Source organism: Camelus ferus, chromosome 2 (assembly GCF_009834535.1).
Source record: "Camelus ferus isolate YT-003-E chromosome 2, BCGSAC_Cfer_1.0, whole genome shotgun sequence".
Taxonomy (NCBI): Eukaryota; Metazoa; Chordata; class Mammalia; order Artiodactyla; family Camelidae; genus Camelus; species Camelus ferus.
In genome coordinates this window covers 72,275,946-72,291,294 of record NC_045697.1, presented here as the reverse complement: position 1 = coordinate 72,291,294, position 15,349 = coordinate 72,275,946, and the positions used below count along the sequence as shown (strand labels likewise).

The window sequence follows — 15,349 nt, the reverse complement described above, 5'->3', positions numbered from 1 at the left end:
CGGGCAGGTTCTGCGCTATATCCTGATGACCTGGCTGTATTATTCATCAGAAGGATGGGTGGATGGGTGAATGAATAACTTTTAAAATATTAATTATAGTTATGTAGGTTGCAAACATTTCAGTTTTATTTTTAATTTTCTTTCACACAAATAATTAAAATAGGATATCTAGTTGCCTTCAATTCTTTTATGTATTATTAAAGAGGAGAACTTTTTAATGCAGAGTTTGTTAAAACTTTAAAGCAAAGCTTACCATAAAATTCTAGGACATTTTGAAGGGTGTGGGTAGCACTGAGTCACTGAAGCTTTTTGTGTCTTCAGTATTTGTATTTGTGTTTTTTATCAGTACCATAAACATGCCTCTCACTTACCTGGGCATATACAGAGGCCAGTAAGGAAATATTCTGTTCCTTATACTGTTCATAAGGCTGGTTTAGAAAAACACACCACTTTATTTTTTTTGATGAGATACAGCTCTTTGATATATCCATAATGCATTCTATTTCATGTATGAGCGACGTAGCATCTTGAATGGAGACCACCATGAGAATGTCAGCTAGATCCATCAGTGTAATCATCTAATTATTACAGTATGAGTGAGAGAAGCTGTATATACCAATGAGGTTATAATGCTGAAACATGTTCCAAAAGAATTTCTCTTGACCATTGACTCACTCTGGTGTTCTCAAAGGGCTTTGATTGCCCTTTCTGCTGGAATACATCTTCCTGTGTGTCAGAAGACCTAGGTCCTTTCATCTTTACGTTGGGCTGGCCGGCAGTGAACCCAGTTCACATAGACATCAACTCTTGAGCCAGCAGGATTTTTCAGATTCCCTGATTTCTTCTTCTGTCCTTAGATATATTCTGTGACTGACTTAACCGTAGTTGATTTCTTAAGACATGACGTTAATAGTTATTTCAAGGGACAGCCTCTTGATTGCCCTAATCTTTTCTTCCTTTAGAATATTTCATGTATTTTTCTTGCTTCATAAAACCCTCTCTAACTGTCCTGATGATTTTCTGATCTTGGTGGAGACTGTGTGGAAACCTCAATTTGTGTCTTCACAAAGAATTCTACCTTGCTCTTGAGAAACTTACCTCTGTAATGTGAAGTCACCTGCCTTTTGTATTTCTTAGAACCTTTTTCTGGTGAGTCAGATAATGATGAGGTTGATTTATTTTGCTCTTTTAGTAAAGGGGATTATATTTTCTCCAGTTTTTATGCCGCAAAGAAGAACCCTATTTTATCAGTGTTTATAAAATTGAGATGTAAAAAATCTCAGGTTTCTTAAAACATGTTCCCATGTGTAACATGACTACCCATTTTCTAATGAATTTTCTGGCACATAAAAATTTGTGTACAGAAATGCAATTGGTATAATTTTATGCATAACTACAGCTCTGAGTTTTTTTGTTATGTTGGGCATTTGAAAATTATTTTTTGTCTTAAATTTTAGATCATGAGACTGAAATCCCATCCCTCCATCATCATATGGAGTGGAAATAATGAAAATGAAGCAGCACTGATGATGAACTGGTATGCTATACAGCCCAGCGACATGCCTACCTACATCAATGATTATGTGACACTGTATGTGAAAAACATCCGGAAGGTCGTCTTGAAAGTAAGTACAGGCGTACCTTGGAGATACTGCGGGTTCAGTCTCAGATACCACAATAAAGTGAATATTGCAATAAAGTGAGTCACATGAATTTTTTGTTTTCCCAGTGCATATAAAAGTTATGTTTATACTCTGCTGTAGTCTGTTAAATGTGCAATAGCATTATGTCTTAAAAAACAATGTACATACCTTAATTAAAAAATACTTTACTGCTAAAGAATAATAACCATCATATGAGGTTCAGTGAGTCATAATTTCTTTGCTAGTGGAGGGTCTTACCTCAGTGTTGATATCTGCTGACTGATCAGGGTGGTGGTTGCTAAAGGTTGAAGTGACTGTGGTAATTTCTTAACGTGAGACAACAATGAAGTTTGCTGCATCGATTGACTCTTCCTTTCAGGAACCATTTCTCTGTCGCATGCAATGCTTTTGGATAGTATTTTATCTATGGTAGAACTTCTTTCAAAATTGGGGTCAATCCACTACTTTATCAACCAAGTTTGTAATGTTCTAAATACTTTGTTGTCATTTCAACAGTCTTCAAAGCATCTTCAATAGGAGTAGATTACATCTCAAGAAACCACTTTCTTTGCTCACCCGTAAGAAGCAATTCCTTATCTGCTCAAGTTTTATCATGAGATGGAAGCAATTCAGTTACATCTTCAGGCTCCACTTATAGTTTTCTTGCTGTTTCCACCACATCTGCAGTTTCTTCCTCCACTGAAGTCTTGAACCCCTCAAAATCATCCACAAAGGCTGGAATCAACTTCTTTCAAACTTCTGTGAATATTAATATTTTGACCTTTCCCCATTAATCATGAATATTCTTAATGGCATCTAGAATAGTGAATCCTTTCTGGGAGGTTTTCAGTTGACTTTACCCACATCCATCAGAGGAATTGCTATCTATGGCAGCTATATATGGCCTTACAACATGTATTTCTTGAATAATAAGATTTGAAAGTTGAAATTACTCCTTGATCCCTGGCTGCAGAATGAATGCTGTGTCAGCAGCATGAAAACAGAATGCATCTCATTGTACATCTTCATCGGAGCTCTTGGGTGACTAGGTGCATCATCAAGGAGCACTCATACTCAGAAAGTAACTTTTTTTCCTGAGCAGTAGGTCTCAACAGTGGGTTTAAAATATTCATCAAACCATGTTGCGAACAAATTTGCTGTCATCCAGGCTTTGTTGTTCCATTCATGAAACATAGGCAGAGTAAATTGAGCACCATTTTTAAGGGTTCTGGGATTTTCAGGATGGCAAATGAGCATTGGCTTCAACTTAAAGTCACCAGTTGTATTAGCCCCTAACAAGAGAGTCATCCTGTCCTTTGAAGCTTTGAAGCCAGGCATTGACTTCTCCTCTCTAGCTGTGAAAGTCCTAGATGGCGTCTTCTTCCAATAGAAGGCTGTTTCGTCTACACCGAAAGTCTGTTGTTTAGTGTAGTCACCTTCATTAATTATGTTAGTTAGATCTTCTAGATAACTTTGCTGCAGTTTCTACATCATCAATTACTGCTTCACCTTGCACTTTTATGTTGTGGAGATGGTTTCTTTCCTTAAATCTCATGCACCAACCTCTACTAGCTTCAGCTTTTTCTTCTGCAATTTCCTCAAACCATCCTTGCATCCCTGGAATAAAACCCACTTGTTCATGATGGATGATTTTTTTTTTTAATTGTATTGTTGAATTTGGTTTGCTAATATTTCTTCAGACTTCTCCAATTTGTTGGTGTATGGTTGTTCACAGTAGTCTCTTATGACCGTTGTATTTCTTTGGTATCAGTTGTAACATCTCTTTCATTTCTGATTTGAGTTATTTGAGTCCTCTCTCTTTTTCATGGTGAGTCTAGCTAAAAGTTTATCAATTTTATTTATCTTTTCAAAGAACCACCTCTTAATTTCATTGATCTTTTCTATTGTCTTTTTAGTATCTATTTCATTTATTTCTACTCAGATCTTTGTTATTTCTTTCCTTCTCCTAAATTTGGGCCTCATTTGTACTTCTTTTTCTAGTTCCTTGAGGTGTAAAGTTAAGTTTTTAAATTTATTTACTTGAGATTTTTTGTTTGTTTCTTGACATAGGCATTTATCAATATGCACTTTCCTATTCTAAGAATCTATGAAAAACATAGGTTTAAATTTTTTGCTTATCTGTTATGCTCAGTCATGTGTCATGAAGAATTTTTTCTATTCACAAAAAGTGATGGTATAAGCTTTAATTAATATTTATACTCACAGTATTGGTATTGTGTTTTTCATATTTGATGGGTTTAGGAAATGGATTTTAATATCTGAGGATTTTCATTTCATGGCTTAGTGGTTAAGAGCTCATGACTTCAAATTCTGGCTGGGCCACTTACTGTCTTTGTAGTCTCGGGCAAATTACTTAATCTCCATTTTCCCATGTATAAAATTGGGTTAACAATTCTTAAGAGTTTTTATGTGTATTAAGTGAGATAATGGGTGGGAGGTGCATTACACAGACTCTGGCACACAGTAGACTTCTACTAATTAATGGTAATCATCATTATCATACCTGTGAGTTTCACTGAACAAATAGGTCTTCAGATACTTTCAAACTTTAATCTCTAATTTTAACATGACATTTCTGAACTTAAAAAAATTAGTTTCTGTGTACCACTGCTTACCCATCTTTGAAATGAAAATATGATGCCTTTCTCACAAGGGATCTATATTTTTAAAAATGACTTTGTGAGCAGTAATTGATGTTTGCCAATTTCTTTCAAGATGGACAGGATTAGGTGCTATATAATCATCACTGTTGTTATTTATATCAAAGCATAAGGCATTTAAAGAAAAGGACCATAAATTGATCCATCCAGACACTAATTGAAATGTTTAGTTTTCTGTTGCACTTCATGCTTTTTAAAAACAGTCATTTTCTTGGTTTATCTTATGGTATTTCTTGATCCAAATAAGCATTTGAGGCCATGATCTAGAAAGAAGTTATCTGTCAGATTTGAGACTGAATATCAAGCCTCAAGAAGAAATGATAGAAAAATGGGAAGAAATCATAGTGCTTCATCATAGGCGGGTATTTTAAGGCAGAGACTCATTAGTAATTTTACTGACTGGCTCAACTTACCAAGTTATTCAAGAATCTGGAAGAATAGAGGGAAATCAGTCAAGCTTGACTGATTAAGGCCAATTGATCAGCATTTTCCAACTTCACTTCAAAGCCTTTATAACAGAATGTTGTTTAAAACTTAAAATTACCCCTACTTTTTTTTTTTTTACCATGCTTTTTAATATTTTAAAATTCAGTAAAAATTTGCTGAGTGTCCATTACCAGGAGCAAAGCCTCATTCCCGATGCTAAGGGGAAGCTGTTACCCTCATGGAGCTTATAGTCTGCTCTCAGGGGGAACATGGAAAGAAATACCTGCTCTACAGGGCAGAGTGAAAAAAGTACTATGGAAAGTGTGGTTCCAACGTGTTGGCAACTATGTAGAAGAACCATTAGTTTTAACTGAAATGATCTGGGAAGGCTTTCAATTAAAAGGTGACATTCAAACCAAGCCTCAAAGGTGGAGTAGAATTTGAGGCAAAGGATTGATGTGTAGATATTTTAGGCCATGAAAACAACGTTAGTAAAGGTGAGAAGATGTGAAAGCATGTGTGTGTGTAGGAAGCAGCAAGCAGTGCCCAGTGCCTGAAGCAAAGGACTCCTGGCTTAGTGTGGAGAGTCAAAATAGAAACAGCAGTTTGGAAATCAATCTTAAAAGGACTTTGAATCATGTGATGGAGTTGGGCTTCATTTTAATAGACAGTGGAAGCTAGTGGACATTTTGGAGGAACTTAATCTGACCCATGTTCTGGGTGGTACTTTTACTAGCAAAGAATTAAGGAGGTGTGAGAGTTTAGGCCAGGAAACCAGGTACAATAACTGAAAATTCCAAGTTATTGTAAATATTGTATGCCAGGCATTGATAGATTAATTACGATGATTATATTAAGTAGTATGATTATTATAATACATTAACATATTAGTGATTTATAGGTGCTTTGTAGAATTTATTTACTTAATTTTTACAAGGACCCTGGAATGTAAGTAATATCTTTATTTTAGAGATGAAGACATTGGAGGGTTAGAAGGATTAATTGCTCAAGGTCACATAGGTCATAGGTAGTGGGGCTGGAAATGAAGTGGTGGAAGAAACATTTGATTTAGAGCAACTGAATGCGGGATGTGAGAGAGAGAGTGAGTGAGAAACTGAAGATGATTCCTGCTGGGGACCTTTAATGAAGATAGGAAGCATGATCACAAGGGTTTGGGATAGATAAATAAGGAATTCTGTTTTGAAAGTTTAGATTGAGATGTTGGCAAGACAAGCCAGGTGGAAATGTGGAGCTGGTTATTGGAAATAGAAATGTAAGGGTGAAGTAGTCGGGGAGTAATCAACATCAGTGAGCGGGGCAGCCTTGGGAGAAGGGAGAGAGCAGGAGAGGCTGAAGAGAGCACCGTCCACCTAAGAATGGAGAGGGGAGCTGGAGAAGGAAGAGTCGGAAAGCTGGGGAGAAACCAGAATGTGGAAGAGTAGTGAACAAGCCGCCAGGGGTGGGGAGAACCTCAGAGATACTGGGTGGTGAGTAGGTCATTTGTTGTGCACCAGAGAGGGGATGGCGTGGGGATTCTGGCTTTACTTGGTAAGTAGAAGTCCATGGGTAGTTTATGAAAAACAAAAACAAGACAATTTCAGTGGAGTGGAATGATCGGGAGCTGAGGGTCAGGGGTGAGGAATGAGTGGATGGTAAAGAAATCTGATAGACCTCAAGGGACTTTCTATTTTTTATTGTTGAGTTGCGGAGAGTCCTTAAACTGAGGGAAAAGGGCAGTGGAGAGAGAGATTTTTAAAAGAGTGAAGGATCATTTATTGGCTTTAGTTTCAAAGTGAAATAAAAAGATGACCAGAGGACAGACAGAGAAGCTGGCAAAGGAAAAGATAAGGCTCCCCTCCTCGATCCCCCTCCCCCACCTTAACAGAAAAGAAACAGGGGGAAAAAAAAATGGGTAGATATACCAAGAAAAAGTCTGGCCTAATGGAGAAAAGTTGAGAAAATTATTTTCTGAAAATCTGTATCTCAGTGAGACTTAGTGGCCTACGAGATGTTTTTATATTTCCAAAGTGCCTGTTCTTTTCCTTTAAAACATTCATCACACTTAAAATTACTTGTTCAGCATCCGATTTCACCGGTGGATTTCAGTCCACTCTTTTAAGAGGTCAGCCAGGGTGTCTGTCTTGTTCCCTGCTGAGCCTCCAGTATATAGAAAAAACTGCGTGCCTGGCACATAGTAAATTCTCTAAACAGATTTGGTGTGTTAATACTCAAAGATGCCATAGAGTTTCTCTCTCTATCTCTCAGCGGTGCTGAAAAGTGCCCGACACACAATAAACACTTGACAAATGCTTGCTAAAGGAATGCTTCTCACAGAAATAAAAAGTGAATTCACTTATTGAGATGATAATAATGAAAACATTTTGAGTTCTTCCTATGTGCTAGACACTACATGAAGTAATGATATGGTGGCTGCTGTAGTAGAGAAAGCATGGACTTTCGGGGGTTACATGGTAACAGTCTCTTTCTTACTCACAAATGCTACAAAATGCCTGTCCCTGATGGGCAGGCTGCTGCTCCTTTTAGGGATCCAGGCTCCTTCCATCTTCCAGCCCCACCGTCTCCTACTCCTTTGCCTATAAACTGGGGAAGAAATTGAGAATGTGGCCCCACAGACATGCAAATTGGTTAGGGAGCCACTTCCTAGGAACAGCTCTCCCTTACAGAACCGAGAACATGAATTTTGGTGGACACTTACCCATCTCTTCCACACATTTTTTTTCTTTTTTACCATTTGAAATAGCGCAAGGATGAGGCACTATTATCTCCATCTTATAGACAAGACGACTGAAGCTTAGACCTGTCCCCAAACAATAGGGTTCTAATTTGGGATTTAAACTTACATCTATCTGCCTCAATAGCCTCTATTCTTAACTGTTAGACCTTTGTTTCTCAAGTAGGAGTGATTTTATTCCCGAGGTACGAGGGGGCATTTGGCAGTGTCTGCAGACATATTTTTGAGGGGGCGGGGAAGGTATTACTGGCGTCTGGTGGGTAGAGACCAGGGATGCCACTAACAGCTTAGAATGTGAAAGACCTCCCCCCATCCCCAGCCATACACACACAAAACAAAAAAGTATCAGGCCCCAAATGCCACTAGTGCCAAGGCTGAGAAATTCTGCACTGGACTGTATCCTATCCATGATGGCGGAAGGTCAGATATAGGCAAGACACGATTGAAAAAGATGAGGAACAGCTGCTTTAAGGACTAAGCTAAAGTTCATTATGAAAGGATGAAAGGATTGGTGAAGAGCAGAAAGGTGCTGGTGGTTGTCAAATGCAGAAGGTAAGTGGCTTTATTATTTTTCTATCAGCTACTCGGCATTTGGGACTTGATAGTATTTTTAAAGAAGTCAGTGATCTGTACTTTACTGGGTGAAAATATTACCTTTATGTTTTAATTTTATTTCTGAACTCAGGGAGACCAGACCCGTCCTTTCATCACATCTAGTCCTACGAATGGGGCCCAATCCGTTGCAGAAGGCTGGGTCGCTAAAAACCCATATGACACGCATTTTGGTGATGTACACTTTTATGACTATACTGGAGATTGCTGGGACTGGACAATTTTCCCCAAAGCTCGATTTGCATCTGAGTATGGATATCAGTCCTGGCCCTCCTTCAGTACATTAGAAAAGGTAAGCCAACCTTGATTTCCCCAGGATTCAGAGTGGTAGGCATACCGCCTCCTCACTGTGGTTCAGAAAGTCACATGAAATCTACTTCCTATTTAAATGAAAGTTAATGAAGGAGATAATAGGAAAGAACTTGTTTCTTTAACCTTTGGGGTGCTAAACCCTTGGGGTCATCTTTTGGGGGATTATCACTTTCTATATTGCTTTTAATTATGTTCTTCAAGGGCATTTAAAAATTAAATGGGAGTCAGTGGTTGCTTAAGCCTGACTTATCACACATGAAAATTTCTTTCACCTGCTACTTTCTATATACCCTACAATCGTTTTCTGTTTTTATCGTTTACAGACATTTAGAGCTGGATAGTTTGCTACAGAAAGAGAAATAGATGTGATAAATAAACCTTTATCTGATGTTATTGTATCATTCCTTTTATCTTCTCTCCTCTTCCTCCTCTTCCTTTTTTTTTTTTTTTTTCCTGTCATGTTGGTGTATTTGATTTTCAGGATAGCATTCCACTTTCTCTGTTCCTGAAGAGTCAGCTTCATAGATGGATTCTGTTTCAGACCTACCTGTGTTCTTTTTTTTAAACAGCTTTATTGAGATGTTATTCAGTGACCACACAACATACCCATTTAATGTGTACAGTTTAATGGTTTTCAGAATATCACAGTTGTGCAGCCATCACCATGATCTAATTTTAGAACATTTTAATTACCTCTGTGCTCTCTGTATTAGCAGTCACTCCTCACTCCATCTGTCCCACCCCGGCTCTAGGCACTACTCATCTGCTTTATGTGTCTATATATTTGTCTATTCTTACATTTCATATAATTGGAATCATATCATATGTGATTTAAAAAAATTCTTACTTTTTATTGAAGTGTAGTTGATTTACAGTGTTAGTTTCAGGTATACAGCAAAGCAGTTCAGTTATGCATATTCATGCATACATATATATATTTTAAGTTTCTTTTCCATTATGGCTTGTTATAAGAAATTGAATGTATTTCCCTGTGCTATACAGTAAGTCCTTGTTGTTTATCTGTTTTATATATAGTAATGTGTATCTGTTAATCCCAAACTCCTAATCTATGCCTCTCCCCATTCTTTCCTCCCTGGTAACCACAGTTTGTTTCCTATGTCCATCCATGAGTCTATTTCTGGTTTGTAAATAAAATTTGTATCTTTCTTTTTTTTTTTTTTTCTTTAGATTCCACATATAAGCAAGATCATGTGATATTTGTCCTTCTCTTTCTGACTTACTTCACTTAATATGATAATCTCTAGGTCCCTCCATGTTGCCATATGTGATCTTTTGAGACTGGCTTCTTTCACTCAGCATAAAGTTTTTGAGTTCATCCATGTTGTATCATGTATTAGTATGTCTTTTTTATTGCTGAATAATATTCCATTTATGGATATACCACATTTTGTTTATCCAGTCATCAGTTGATATACATTTGTGTTATTCCCTCCTTTTGGCTATTATGAATAATGCTGCTATGTACATATTTTTGTGTGAATACACATTTTCAGTTCTATTAAGTATATACCTGGGAGTAGAATTGCTGGGTTATATGGTAACTCTAAGTTTAACATTCCAAGGAACTGCCAAACTCTTCCATAGTGGCTGTACCATTTACACTCCCACTAGCAACATATAGGAGTTCCAGTTTCTCCACATCGTTGCCAACACTTGTTGTCTCCTTTTTTCCCCCATTGCCCTGGAAATTTACATTTACAGGAAGTTTGCATTTCTTTGATGGCTAATCATGTTGAACATCTTTTTATGTGCTTATTGGCTCTCTATATCTTCTTTGGAGAAATGTGTATTCAGATCCTTTGCCCATATTTTAATTAGGTTCTTTGTCTTTTTATTATTGAATTATAAGAGTTTATTGTAAGAGTTTATAAAAATACCATAACATATTTATAAAAAAAAATACCACCTATATAATATATGATTTGCAAACATTTCCCCCAATTTGTGGGTTTTCTTTTTTTGCTTACTTGATGGTGTTATTCAATGGACTGGACAACATTTTTAAATTTTGAAGCTCTACTTATCAATCTTCTCTTTTGTCTCTTGTGCTTTGATGTTGTATCTAAGAAACCATTGCCTAAACTAAAATCCCAAAAGTTTACTCCTGTGTTGACCTTTAGTTTTAGCTCTTATATTTAGGGCTATGGTCCATTTTGAGTTAATTATTCTGAACGGTGTGAGGTTGGTATATAATTGTGGACAGCCAATTGTCCCCACACCATTTATTGAAAACATTATTCTTTCTTCTATTGAATCTCTTGACTCCTTTGTCAAAAATCAGTAGACCATAAATGTTAAGGTTTATTTCTGGATTGTCAATTCTGTTCCATTGCATGTGTCAATTATATACTAATTTGCACTGTTATCATTATTATAGCTTTGTAGTAAATTTTGAAATCAGGAAGTGTGAATCAACCAACTTCGATCTTCTTTTTGAGATTGTTTTGACTGTTCTGGGTTCCTTGCATTTCCATATGAACTTTAGGATCACCTTGCCAGTTTCTGCAAAAAAGCCAGCTGGGATTTTGATAGGGACTGTGTTGAATCTGTAGATCAGTTTGCAAAGTATTGCCATCTTAACAATACTGAGTCTTCTGGTCCATGAACACGTGATATCTTCTTTAATATCTTTCAACACTTTTGTAGTTTTCAGTGAACAAGTCTTATACTTCTTTGGTTAAATTTACTCCTCAGGGTTTTTTTTTTTGTTGTTGTTGGTGGTGCGGTTATAAATGGGATTATTTTCTTAATTTTATTTTCAGATTGTTTATTGTTAGTGCACAAAGATCCAATTGACTTTTGTATACTGAACTTATATTCTGCAACCTTGCAGAACTCATTTATTACCTCTAATAGATTTTCTTCTTTTTTAAATTTTTTTTGGTGTGTGTGAATTCTTTAGGGTTTTCTGTATGTAAGAGCATGTCATCTGCAGATAGAGGTAGTTTTAGTTTTTCCTTTCCAAACTGAATGCTTTTTTTTTAGTGTTCTTGCCTAATTTGCCCTGGTTAAAACCTCTGGTACAGTGTAGAATAGAAGTGGTAAGAGCAGACAATCTTTACTCATTCCTTTTCTTAGGGAGATTTCTTTTTTTTTTTTTTTTTTGGAGATATTCTTTTCATTATTTAGTATGATGTTAACTGTAGGTTTTTCATGCATGCCTTTTATCAGGTTAAAGAAAGTCCCTTTTATTCCTCATTTGTTGTGTGTTTATATCATGAAAGAGTGTTGGGTTTTGTCAAATGCTTTTTCTTCATCTATTGAAATGATTATGTAATTTTTTCCTCTTCGCATCACTTGTGTGAAGTAACTACAAAAATTTTTGTAATAGAATTTAGAAGCCTTCCTTAGTCTCACCACCTGAACACAACTATATTTATTCCTACATGTTGAAGTTATATTGTATTTTTAACTTTAATAAGTAATGTCATAACCTTAGTTCTAACCCCTTTTTTATTACTCCCATATTGTGGGGCCAGTCTTTCAGAAATACTGTTGTTCCACAGTGAAAGAGGATGGAGTTAAGTATCTTGACTCAGATAGGAACAAGTGTTGAGAATGGGAGGAAGGAATAAAAGAAGCAAATAATTTATTGAGCATATCCTCTGTACCAGGTATATCATTTAACAATAATCCACCCCCCTGCACTTTAACTGTGACCTAGGAGGAAACCAAGGCACTAGGGAGTGAGAGTTTTATCAGTGTTCCCGAATAGTAAGTAGCATATCTGTATACAAGCTTATTGTCTGACTCCAGAATTGATCTATTTTGTTTTCACTTCATTTCAGGAAGATGAGTGTTAGAAACTGCTGAACCTTTTTCTTAAATCTATAACTATTTCTATTTATCTCCTGAAAATAATGGAATTACCATGTTTTTGTGAAATGCCTGATGATGTTCAAAGATGCTAAACACTGTATTTTAAAAGAGAGAAAGGTGGAGATTAAGTTCTGTTTCTTATGAACCCTCAAGTTAGTTGTTGCCTCTTTTCAAGCTACATTGCTTAGTTGAGGATTTGAATAGGCATTGGGAAAATAAAAGAAATCAAAAGAAAATCTTTACATAAAACTTTGGCTCTTTTCTTTGGAGCTTTTTTCATGTATTCAACAAATATGTTTAAATGTCTTTCTCTGGTTTGGGATACGTTACTTCTTCATAAAGCAATCATATTTCCAACAGGAGATTATCCATGTTGCACAGTGATTGAAAGGTTGGGTTTTGGAATGAACAGATCAGGATTTGAATACTGGAACTTCTACACACTAGCTATATTGCCTTGAACAAATTGTTTATCCTTCTTGAATTTCAGTGTCTTCACCTGTAAATTCAAGGAGGGTGTGTGTGTGTGTGTGTGTGTGTGTGCACATGCAGGTATGCATGTGTATGTGTGCACATGCAGGTATGCATGTGTGTGTGTGATCTGTGTAAAGATTAAGTTTATTAATACATTGAAACACTTGGTGTAGTTCTTGACACATAGTGATGAGCCCATAAAATGTAAGCTATTATTACTATATGTAGTTCATTCTAGCCACATGGTTTATTTGAAAGTTGGATCTAGATTACACTCACTAGCTTGGATCTTGGGCAAATTACTTAGCCTTTCCATGCCTGGTTTTCTCATCTGTAACATAGGGTGATAATGGTATCTCCTCATAGGGTTGTTAGGAGAATTAAATGAGTTAATACTCTTAAAGCAATTAGAACCTTACTTGACATTTTCTAATTCTTTCTGGTAACACTGTTACAGCTGAAATTCACAAGAATCCCAAACCATAGCTATCAGAAGATAGAAAGCTTTCCACATAACAGATCAGGTTTAAGATTATGGGATATTCAAATAATTACCAGTCAGAGGGCTGAGAGGCCCACAGATGTGTTTCAGACTTGGAAAGGAAGACACCTAGAAAGAAGGGAAGACTATTAGTAAATGTATGTGTATCTCAAATGTAACAAGATGACTAAATACTAATACTTCTGCTTCAAATAAATAATAGGAGTAATTAGTGTTCTCTAAATTGTCTGGTGGTTATAGTTTCAAAAAACAGATACAATCTGGGAAAATTCCCACATTAAATATGGCTACTGTACATTGCTTCTATTTTGGTATAAATAAATTCCTAAAGAATAACTTTCCTTTTATGATGATTGGTCTGTGCATTGCATGGTCACTGGGAATTATAAGTCATATTCTGTGAACACAGATTAAGCTTTCTAATTTTCAAGGTATTTTTCATTTTGGAGGGGAGGTAATTTTCAAGGGTTTTTTACGGTGGGGTGGAGTAAGTTTTTCCAAAGTCTTTGTGTAACTTGGATTAAACCTCTGATCTTTTCAGATATAATTTGTCAGATTCTAACATTGCATTAAATCATAGGTCTAGAAGACAGAGTTATTGCTTTTTTTCCCTGTAATATGTACACTGCTAATGTGTGTGATATTTGTTTTCATTTTTTACTTTGACCTGATGATAGCTTCTCAAAGGAAAAGAAAGATTCTGTAAGTTAAAAAAATTATTACTAGGGGAAAGAAGTATCATTGTTTGGTTTGTATCTTCAACTATGTCAAAATTAAACATGTATGTATATATATATATCAAGTTTATTTAGTAATCATTGAGAAACAAATGAGCAAGTGCTAAAGCATTTACCATCTTAATAGGATATTGTATTATTGCAAAGAATTGATGGTTTAAAAAGAATTTTGATTTCAGTTCATTATTCAGTTTTGACAGTTTATTTACTTAGATAAAATGACATTTAAAATGCACATGAGTGTTTAAAAAAACAAGAATAATGTTTTGATAAGACTTTTGATAGAAATATTGAATTGTAACTTTCTAGGTTTGAATAAGGCTGATCTTTGACCAATAACAAGTATGATGGCAAAAATACGTGTGAAATCAAGAGTCACAGAACAAACCCTGAGATCTTTCGCACTTTGTAGTACTTTTCAAGTTTGTCAGGGATGTGAAGGAGAGCAGTTTCATTCCTGACTTCCCAATTTGAACCACTTACTCTTTACTTGAAAGGTTTCGTCTGAAGAGGATTGGTTTTACAAAAGCAATTTTTCACTTCATCGACAACATCATGCAAATGGTAACTCTGAAATGCTCCACCAGGCGAGACTTCACTTCAAACTCCCCCAAAGTGCAGATCGATTACGCATGTTCAGAGACACTATTTATCTTACTCAGGTAAGCCATTTTCACTCTGGGGTGCAACAGGTAGCTGCCGTTAACATAAAGAGATCTCGTAGATTCTGTAAACCTTGTGTGGTGAAAAAACATTCAGGTTTTCATTTTGCTGATTTAAAAAAATGATCTTCAAAATAGATACATGATGACATGTAAGACTTGACATAGTTAATTTTTGGCATTCATCTCTCTTACAAGAACAGCTTACAAAGTTCTACAACAAATTGTGTGTTAAAATGTTCCCTGGCTCAAAATTACTATCAGGGTTGTGTAATTAAGTCCATAGCGTTTACCAAGGATCAACTGGGACAATGGAACACAATAGAATCCAGAAACAGACTCATGTATAGTATGGTCACCTGATTTACGGTCACAGTGCCACTGCAATCTTGTGGGAGAAGATAGTCTTATCAGTAAACAGCACTGTATCAAGGGGGTATCTTTCTGGGAAATAAATGAACTGTGACTCCATATACAAAAATTAATTTGATCAGTGATCAAACACTCAACTGTGAAATGTAATACAATAAAGCTTCTAGGAGAAAACGTAGGAGAATATCTTCATGACCTTGGTACAGGAAAATGATTTCTTAAACAGGACATAAAAAACACTGACTATGAAAAAAAAAATAAATTGGACTTCATTAAAATTATGGACTTTTGCATATCAAAGGCAACATTAAGAGAGAGAAAATGCAAACCACAGAT

At 36.0% G+C, this 15,349-nt stretch overlaps 1 protein-coding gene across 1 annotated transcript in view; it reads left to right on the top strand.

Annotated features, from left to right (window-relative positions):
• The window catches only part of MANBA (mannosidase beta), a 91,248-nt gene that overhangs the window by 50,260 nt on the left and 25,639 nt on the right, over nucleotides 1-15,349 (top strand). Inside the window, exons 11-13 of the mRNA XM_014562031.2 lie at nucleotides 1,458-1,625; nucleotides 8,188-8,406; nucleotides 14,477-14,641. Coding sequence (XP_014417517.2) covers nucleotides 1,458-1,625; nucleotides 8,188-8,406; nucleotides 14,477-14,641 — 552 coding nt within the window. The remainder of the gene's footprint in view (nucleotides 1-1,457; nucleotides 1,626-8,187; nucleotides 8,407-14,476; nucleotides 14,642-15,349) is intronic.